Raw genomic sequence first — 10,367 nt, 5'->3', positions numbered from 1 at the left:
CTTTCTTGTTGTGGTTGGCTTGCTTTATCTTTTGATCTTTGCTTGCATGAGAGTATCAATTTGAGAATACCACTTGAAATATCATGACTAGCTCCCTTTTGGGTGTTGCTTGCTTTTCTTGCCCTTTTGATTGCTTCAACTAAGCATCTCAAATGTTCCTCGGATCACCACTTCCATGTTAGCCTTCCAAGTACCACACTTGGTTCACCTACATATAGGCGGCAAGCCCCTACACTTGGGAGAAGTGACCTCTCTCTAAGAATCATTCTTGATACTCACTTGAAATGACTTGATTTGATTGATCCAAGTGATGGACTTAACTTGATGAGTGACCTTGATTCCTTCTTTAAGTCCTTTTCTTTCTACCAAATGATCTCCAATCATATCTAGAACTTAAACTATATCTTCAACTTGAGTTTGATCTTGATCTTCATCTTGAGTATCAAATGTGTGCAAAGTGCACTCCACAATCAAATAGCCTTGTACTCTTTGCTTGTCATGCTTCTAGATCATCTCAAAACCAAACTTAGGTGCCTCAATTACTTATAAACATGTTTCTAACTTGAGGACCTTTCAATCAAAGTGACTCTAGATCAATCCAACATTTGTCACTTTTCTAACAGATTTTGTACCCTTCAAAGGAATAAGCATATTTCCCAAAATACAAATCCAAATATCACGAAATTTTGTGGAGGTGTGCATTGCTAAGTTATATAGCAGCTGTAAAAATTTGAGTTTCATTTGACTTCTAGATTGCTACCAGATTTCAATTCTTCCACCACTGCTACATGCTGAAAACTGCTGCACTATAGCTGATAAGAACTACTCCAAAACCGAAGCATCTCTTATCCATTTTTCATGAAATTTGTACAGAATCTTATACCATAAGTCTAGAGCATGTACACCAATTTTTATGCCAATCCAATGAGTTTTGATCACTCAAACACGGCTAAGATCACAGCTAGCTCAGATTCTCAGTTATAGGACAGATTTCAACAATTGAGCTATACTTCATCAAATATGAATCAAACTTGAAACTAACTTGTTTGAATACTTCCATAAGACATATATCCATTCAAACCCCTTACTAAAAGTCATCTCATGAATTTATCCAACACAAATCAATCCAACCTTGATTACTAATCAATTATCCATTCAATCATCTCATAGCAAGCAACATTGCATATTTATCCAATTCAATTAACTCATATGCACCCAAATAAAATGATCAACAAGAGATATACCTTAGTTAGCTTATGATCATCCAACTAGCAAGCTTCAACTCAATTATTTGCAAGTCATCAAATATATTCAATGAATCACCAACAACTTGAATTATAGCACTTGTATATTGATAGCACATTTGGACTTCACTCAATTTGTCATGGCATTGGGATAATGGTCATCACTTTATCAACACTTGGCTCAACTATATGATCAACAAGGTGAATGTTTTTTTTAACCAAGCCTCCAATGCCGATGGTACCTACAAACAATCATCCACTTTTTGATGGTACCCAAACAAGTTTGGGTCCTCTCAAGTTAGGTGCAACATACTTAGGCATAGCCTTAGTATGAATAGCGGGATATTTTGTAATAGCGACCATAGAGGTACCATTACCATCCTTCCAAAGCATAGAATCATCATCAATTGAAATAGGCTTAGAAGTTTTACCTAGGGGACATGAATGTGCCATGTGCCCCCTTTCCCGGCATGAGTAGCACTTTCTCTTTGATTGAGCCTTCTCTTCTTTGCTCATGTGGTGCTTCTCATTGCCTTGCCTCTCATGGATTGCTTGAGCCTTCTTCTCAAGCTTGGTAGGACACTTAGAGGCAAAGTGTCCCACACTTACATACTTGAAGCACTTGATGTGAGCATAATCTTTCTTCTCATCTTCATTCTTGCTCATCATCTTGGCATCTTGAGTTTGCATTGGATGCCTTGCTCTTTTTCTTGCTTTTCCACCCCTTCTTGTTTTCTTCTTCTTTATCATCAAATCACCACCATCTTCATGGTTGATCTTGATTTGCTCTTGGGGTGTCTTCTCTTGCTCAACTTGTGGCTTTGGTTGAGGCTTCACTTGTTGCTTCACCAATTGCTTGGTTGGGCACATTGAGGTAAGATGACCCCATGTGCGACACTTGAAGCACTTCACATGCTTTAGCCTCTCTTCTTCTTTTATCTTCTTGAGCTTCTCAATGTTAGGGCAACCATTTGCAAGGTGTCCTGCTTCATGACACCGGTAGCACATGGTATGAGAAAGCTTTCTTTGTTGTAGCTTCTTCATCTTTCTTTCTCTCTTTCTTTCACCCTTTGTCATGTTCTTCTTGAAGCCAAGACCACACTTATCACCATAGTTTCTTTGAGTCTTCAACATGTGCTCAAAGGTGACTTTTGAGTTGTAGCACCTCTCTAGCTTGTTGCTCAATTTCTTCACTTCATTTTGAGCTCATTGTTCTCCTTCAAAAGGTTAGTCTCACAAGATATAGAAGTAGAACAAGCATCTATATGTGAAGAGCATGGCATATCTACTAAGTCATCACAAGAGGTGGATACATGCTTCTTGCCTACATCACAAGGGTTAGCAACAATATGTGATTGATCAATTGACCCATGTGATGAGCTCTCATTATTTTTAAGTTTCTTTGTAAACAATTTAATTAGAGAAGCATGTTGTTCTAATAATTCATCATGAGATGCAAGTAGTGTCTCATGATTCAATTTTAGCTCATCATGTGAAGATTTATAAGCATCAAGTAATTTCTTATGTTCTTCACACGAGTTCTTTAGAAATGAGTTTTCATTTTCTAATTTCAATGTTTTAGCTTTCTCATTTTCTAAAGACATGGTCATGCTAGCAAGTCTACTAACAAGCTCATCATATGAATCAACATGATCAACCACATTATCATTTGATACCTTGGTGTCACCTTGTGACATGAGACAATGTGGTGTAGTTGGAGAGCTTGTAGTAGCATCATCATCATGGCTTGAGCATGAACCAACATCACCATCAAGATCACCATCAAGTGTGCTTGAGGTAGAATCTTCATGTGCAACACTTGTGGCATCATCATCAACCTTGTCAAGTGAACTTGTAGTGGATCGATCATCATCATCACTTGACCATGAGGTGGAGCAATCTTCCACAATCACCAAGTTGTGGTCATGCTCAACACACTCATGCACCTCCTTCTTGGGCTCATCCTCCTTGAATTTGCCATCATCCCATGTGGAGGAATCACCGAAGGTTTCCTTGATGGACTCCCATATCTCACGAGCGGTTCCCTTGATGTTTACTTGTTTCATCAAATCAAAGCTTAAAGCATCCATTAGAAAACAACAAGCATGTGCATCAAATTCATAGAGAACTCTTTGAGCTTTGGTGAGATTTCTATGGTCCAAGACATGGGTGAGACCACTTGTGACAACCCACCAAAATTTAGGTCCCTTTGCACGAAAATGATCAAGCATGTGATTTTTCCAAAGTGCAAAGTTTGTGCCATAAAAAATGTGTGTCTCACAAACATCTAGCCCACTAGACGCCATCCTCTCGGGTCGGTGAAGACCACAAATGAGAGACCTCTCTCTGATACCACTTGTAGGATCGAGATGGCGGACTAGAGGGGGGGTGAATAGTCCTTTCTAAAATTAATCGCGTCAGCTAACCGAAATAAGTGCAGAATTAGAACTATCGGTCTAGCCAAGACTACACCCCTCTATCTATGTTCTCTAGCACCTTCCAAAGATACTAATTAAGCAACAAAGGTGCCGGGCTAGCTAGAGCTCACCTAACCAATTCTAGGAGCAAGGTCACACAAACATATGCCACTAGTACTTTAAGCAACAGGGAGCTCCTACACATGCTAGTAAGTAAAAGCACAAAGCCAACTAAGCTCACTAGCAATGCTCAATAACAAGGCAACCAATGCCAAATTAGAGAGCGCAAATACTTAGCTACACAACCTAAGCGAAGTGACTAACAAGGTTACACAAACCTAATTAGCCACGCAAGGGAGCTACTTCTATGCTACACAAGCAAGAAGATAACTAGTAAGCTACACAAGCTAACTAGTTACAAGAGCAACTACACAAGCACAATGTATATGGAAGTAATTACAAGCTTGTGTAATGAGGATGCAAACCAACGGAAAGAACAAGCTTGACACGATGATTTTTCTCCCGAGGTTCACGTGCTTGCCAACACGCTACGTCCCCGTTGTGTCGACCGCTCACTTGGTGGTTCGGCGGCTAATTGGCATCACCCGCCAAGCCCGCGTGTCAGGCACCGCAAGAACCTACCCCGAAAGTGAGGGTAGCTCAATGACACGCTCAACTAGAGTTGCTCTTCGCGGCTCCCGCGGGGCGAGCACAATGCCCCTCACAAAACTCTTCTCTGGAGCACCGCACAAGATTCTTGTGGGCTTCAACGGAGACCACCACCAAGCCATCTAGGAGGTGGCAACCTCCAAGAGTAACAAGCACCATCGGCTTGCAACTCGATCACCTAGTGCCACTCGATGCAACCTCACGATGCAATCGCACTAGAATCGCTCTCTCACACAATCGAATGATCACTATCAAGTATATGTGAGATGGAGGGCTCCCAAGCACTACTACACAAGCCACCAAGGCTCTAGTGTGCTTAGCTACTGGCCCAAGGCCGACCATGGCTTCTATTGATACCCCCACAAACAAATAGAGTCGTTACCCCTTCACTGGGCAAAAGTCGGGACGACCGGACACTCCGGTCCGATCGACCGGACGCTGGACCTCAGCGTCCGGTCGTGCGATGCACACCACGTGTCCCCTTCTTCAAACATAGTTCGCCTGATCTCAATGGTCATCTGTTGACCAGACGCAATAGCTTGAACTGACCAGACGCAGCAACCCCAGAGTCCGGTCATTTCCAATAAGGTACCAGACATGACCGGACGCGTCCGGTCGATCGTGATCGGACGCAGCACCAGTGTCCGGTTACTTCCAGCTACTCTGCTCTGCCTGCGTCATCACACGTCACCTTGACCAGACGCACACAGCCAGCGTCCGATCACTTCCAGCGCCAGCGTCCTGGTCGATGACCGACGCCTGTCCGCTGACTGGCCACTACTGACCGGATGCTGGAACCCAGCATCCGGTCACTGCGTGACCAGAGTCCGGTCCACTCTGTGGGACCCTATCTTTTCTATATAGGGCACCTGGTGGCATCATCGGACTGTCCGCACTCTACGGGCGGACATTCCGCCGGTGGAGTTCCTAACCCTTCTCACCTCCGTTCCATCGCCGAGTTAATCCACATCAACTCCAACTTCATCTCCTTTGTAAATGTGCCAACATCACCAAGTGTACACCACCATGTGTATGTGTGTTAGCATTTTCACAATCATTTTTCAAAGGATTAGCCACTCAACTTGCCACGCCACTCAATCCTAGCGACGATGCAAAGTTAGATCACTCGAGTGGCACTAGATGACCGATATGCAAACAAGTTTGCCCCTCTTGATAGTACGGCCATATATTCTAAACCCAATCATAAACTTCTTTGCACACCTATGACCGGTGAAATGAAATGCCCTAGGTTATACCTTTGCCTTGCGCATTCCATTCCATCTCCTCCAATGTTGATGCAACACATGCACCAACTGATCAACAATGATATGATCCACTTCATATCATCACGTGATCATATTGGTTCATCAATCTTGACATAACTTGCTTTTCACCGTTGCCTTCGTCCATCGGCACCAAGTCTTGCTCAAGCTTCACCGCCACGCGGTCCATCGCACCAAAGCCTCCGACTTGCCCTTCACGCTTGCAACCGATCCATCAAGCCAAGTCTTGTCTTGATCTTCTCCACCTTGATCACATGACTCAATGTCATGTCCCATGTGCAATGAGCTCCTTCATCATCACATGTGTGAGCTTTGCAACATCTCCAAGCCATTTTCACCTTCATGGCATATGTTGCTCACACATATGTACCTGTGGACTAATCACCTGTGTATCTCACATAAACACAATTAGTCCACCTAGGTTGTCACTCAATTACCAAAACCACATAAGGACCTTTCACTGGGCCCGGTGACCTTCACACCGGCAGTTGAGGCATTGTGACGGAAAAGTGCAGGGCGCCTTGACGTGGTCGCTTGCTAGGTAGTTGAAGCATTGGCCTATGAGATTCAGAGGGACTGGCCTTGCTGGCCATGGCAGCACCCGACGGCGCCCACGACGGCAGCTATGCACTTGGCGGAAGCGCTCAGCATCGGCTCCACATACATCCTTGCGGGGTGGACGATGAGAGAGGCCAGGAGCATCTCTAGCACCGGCTCAACGCCTTGCGCAACGTCCATGGTCGCACCAGATCAGCGGGGACGGTGACGCCTGCGCCAACGCTCGCGGCGCCCCAGATCCGCATCGGGGTCGGAGAAGCGACGCCGGGGGGTTTCAAGGACTCGCATTCCGAGTCTCAGGTGGGCTGGCACACGCTGTGCCGCAATGCTCGAGATCTGGCAAGCCCCACCCGCATTCCCCTCCTAGGGGCAGGAGGACCACGGAGAGCGCGCTGCAGCTTCCTATGATGAGGCCGCATGGAGCGCCTAGCCATGCAAGGCCCATCCCCGAGAGCGTTAGCCTGGGATGGCACTGGTTCCCTGACCGGAGAAGGTCCCCGCGGCGACAGCTTGTGGACTGTGTCGAGGTAGGGAGTTGGTGAGGCCGTCGGTGGAGGCTCGTCATCGAAGTTGTCACATAAGCCATCGTCCACCCACTGGTGGAACTTGGGCGACCCTTCGAGGCACCGCTGGGGCAGAAGGATGCGGCATCGGGAGAGAGGGGCGAGCGAGGGCTGGGACTTTGCTGCTGCGCCACCAAGACTGCCCTCGGTGGGCTGGCACGTTGGCGGCGGAGGGCGCCCGTCCCAGCTAGGGAGGAGGCCCCATGGCCACTGCAGGCGGTGCTGAAGGAGGCCACTGTTGCCAAAGTTGCCTCCGGCGAGCTAGGGATCCGCAACTGCACCTGGAACGGCTTCGCGTGCAGCGCTAGGTTGGGTTCTTCAAACTCACGGGGTGCTGGGTGAGGAAGCGAGAGATGGACCCATCAAACAGTAGATCGTTCGGAGGTGATTGTGGATCTGAGGTTTGTTGCTACAGGGAAGCCGGGACTGTGCCGTATGGTGGGCCAGCCCACGTGGTAAGAAGAACCCCACGCTCGTCTACGGCCCAAACGGCCCAAACACACTGCGAGAAATGGCCCAGAACTTTTATTTAGATTCTGAAAATCTACTGGCTCGCTGGTCTCCTGAAACTCATGAAGATATTGATGCATGCGTTCTGGTGAACTACGAATGCTGAAAAGTTTACAGCACAACCTGACACAATCATGTTTTCAGCCCGACCCAACACAAAACGTCACAGAGAGTAATAATGAAGTGGTTGGCACGTTTCTGTCGATCGGTTCCATGTTTCCAGCGGATAAATTGGCCAAGCTGAATTATTATTATTGACGACCGAGCAAACAAACCCGTCTCCATCAGTTCCGTACGTCGTCCATCAGGCGCTAATGGTGCGGCCTCCATCGATGCAGATGACCTGCCCGGTGACGTAGGACGCCGCCGGCAAGCAGAGGAACGACACCAGGGACGCCACCTCCGTCGGCTCGCCAGTCCGCCGCATCGGGATGCGTGACAACTCTTGTTGCACCACCGCTGCCGGTAGCTGTATGTGTTGATATGTTAGGTCGTACTTGTTACAATTCTAAAATACTTTCTCTATTCACAAAAGAATGTAGTTATAGCTCAAGTTTGATAAGTTTATAAAAAAAATGGTATTAGCATTTATGTATCTTAATAAATTTATTATAAAAATATACTCTATAATTATTCTTATGGTGTCTATTTTATATCAAGAATGTTAGTGCTTTCACGGGCCACCAGAGGCTATATAGCAGGAGTAGACATATTACTGTGGGACCCACTAACTAAAAAAAATCCACAGCACGGCTACTCCCGACCACACACCGCACCAAGATTCCTTGAACTGGTGATGGATGTGACTGAAAACAGATATAGATACTTGCTTCTTTTAGCTTCCTGCTTAGTCGATCATCAAAGTCCTTGTATCCTTTTCGACAACATTATGTTTGATAGATTATGTCGTTTAGACCGCAAGAAAATATATACTTACTCTCTTCGTCTAAAAACAATAAAATATATACTTACTCTCTTCGTCTAAAAACAATGTTATTCTAGATTTTGGCTAAGTCAAACATTGTTAAATTCGAATGTTCATCGAAAATAGTATCAGCATTTGTACCCCAAAGAATTGAAAATATATTTCATTATATATCTAATAATACTTATGAAGCATCATAAATATTAGTACTTTTTTATTTGTAATTGCTAAAGTTGAGATGGATTGACTCATAAAACAAGAATGACAATCCTTTTAGGACCCATGGAGTACCTCTTTAACCATGTCTGTCATGATCACGCCAGGTGCAACGCAGTTCACACGGATCTTATCATGGGCCCACTCAGTAGCAAGGCTCCTCGTCAGCTGGTTCAGTCCTCCTGCATAAACAATCATGAATGTAAGGGCAACCCAAAGATATATAAATTTATGCATATGTGGACACTAGAGTGAGACCAAAAATGATTTGGAGTTTTTATTCTAAAATGACAAGGTTTAGATGTGCCCTTATCATAGTGTATGATGAGTAATTGTTATGCACATTCAGTCTTTGTAGTTAAGCTGTTATTGCTTATGACTAACCAACCAGAAGCAAGCTCGCGGTGTTGCAAACATGTCTTTTGGCTTACGATGTGCTGGTGTTAAGCGTGTCATGGCGAAGGCGAGGTGAAGCGAGGGATTCACGCCGATGCACCACAGTCAGTGAAGCATATGAACACAGAAGCTTGGACCAAGGTACCGAAGGTTGAAGGATAGACCATGGGTAGCAACTTCGCAAGCACATGGGCGTGACAACAAGAGCAAGTAGGTCCAAATTCCTTGGTTCATTGGGAATTTGTCTTTGGCCTCCTTTGGTTCATTGGGAATTTGTTTTTTGCTCCATTCATCCCGTGTCTAGCTCCCCTATTTTGTCCTTTCATTTCGAAAGGACGTGTTACGTATGTACTATCATTTTTCCAAAAGAAAAAAAAAAGAAAACTGTCACGTACCTTTGGTGACGCTGTAGAGCGTTTCCTGTGGGAAGGCCAGGAAGCTTGTGATGGAGGATATGTGGACGACGCTTCCCCCGCCGGCGACGGAGGCGCTCCGGAGGAGCGGGTGCGCGAGCTGGCTGAGATGGAAGCACGACTCCAGGTTGGTCGCCATGATCCGAGAGTAGTCCTCCGCCGTGTACTCCCCCGGCGGCTTGATGATCAGCATCGCCGCGTTGTTAACCTGTACGAGCACTTACTTCGCCGTCAAGCTGCGGTTGATCGATGGGATTCCCGGAGCCGGAGGAGACGCATGGTTTCACCTTCAGCTTACCAGGATATCGAGCTTGCCGTCGAAGGTCGCTTTCACTGTCTCCATGAGCCTCTCCCGGTCAGCGCGCACGGCCACGTCGCAGACGGACACGGTGACGTCGAACCCCTTCTCGGCCCACCGCCGGCGGCACTCCTCCAGGTCCATCGTGCTGCGGGCGCACGCGTGCACCCGTGCGCCGAACCCGGCCAGCTCCTCCACGATCGCATGCCCGATCCCCTTGCTGCCACCGGTGACCAGCGCTGTCACGCCGGCCAGGCTCCACCTCTCGCTGCCGGTCGCCGCTGCCATCCTCCGTTTTTGTGTATGTTGTGTGTTCAACTTCAACAAGTACTAGTAGTACAATGTTGCGATGCGAGTGACTTGAGCCTATTTTGTCATTGCAGTGACAAATAATCTGAGCCGGACTAAACACCAACTGATACTACAGCAGTGCTATTGAGGTGATCTTTTGTGTTCGACATCAACTTAAGAATGAGTGGACCACAATAAGTGGACAATATGTGGACCACAATAAGCGTGTTTAGTCCACTTATTGCTAATATCAGTTGACAAGCAAGTGTGTTCAAATTTATATAGATTTATTCCAAAATTTAATAGTGTTATTTCTTTTTGTCATTTGTAGATGTTAGACTTTGACATCGAGACATCTATGGTGACTTTGTTAATTTCGAAATATAGTGACTTAGTTTTTGGAAGGTGTTGCTAGAGGTACGTTGTGTACATGCATTCAAAGGAATGAGTATGCGTACTTGGATATAATTCACTACTGGAAACCCTCTCTTTGCAGAGCCCGAAATACACTCGGCAAAGGCTTTGCCGAGTGCCGCACTCGGCAAAAAATTAATCGGCAAAGAAGCCTTTGCCGAGTGCTTCTT

The 10,367-nt window shown here is 46.0% G+C and overlaps 1 protein-coding gene across 1 annotated transcript; it reads right to left on the bottom strand.

Annotated features, from left to right (window-relative positions):
* Nucleotides 1-7,298: 7,298 nt before the first annotated feature.
* Nucleotides 7,299-9,913, bottom strand: LOC136485906 (noroxomaritidine/norcraugsodine reductase-like). The gene is made up of 4 exons (XM_066482713.1): nucleotides 9,493-9,913; nucleotides 9,177-9,402; nucleotides 8,461-8,567; nucleotides 7,299-7,713 (listed from the first exon to the last, which is right to left on the bottom strand). Exons 1-4 carry the CDS (start codon nucleotides 9,778-9,780, stop codon nucleotides 7,549-7,551), a joined length of 786 nt encoding a protein of 261 aa, XP_066338810.1. The 5' UTR covers nucleotides 9,781-9,913; the 3' UTR covers nucleotides 7,299-7,548.
* Nucleotides 9,914-10,367: the final 454 nt, after the last annotated feature.

The sequence above is a fragment of the Miscanthus floridulus genome, chromosome 10, assembly GCF_019320115.1.
Source record: "Miscanthus floridulus cultivar M001 chromosome 10, ASM1932011v1, whole genome shotgun sequence".
NCBI lineage: Eukaryota > Viridiplantae > Streptophyta > Magnoliopsida > Poales > Poaceae > Miscanthus > Miscanthus floridulus.
The sequence above is the reverse complement of the archived record's forward strand: the minus strand, read 5'-3'. Positions and strand labels throughout refer to the sequence as shown.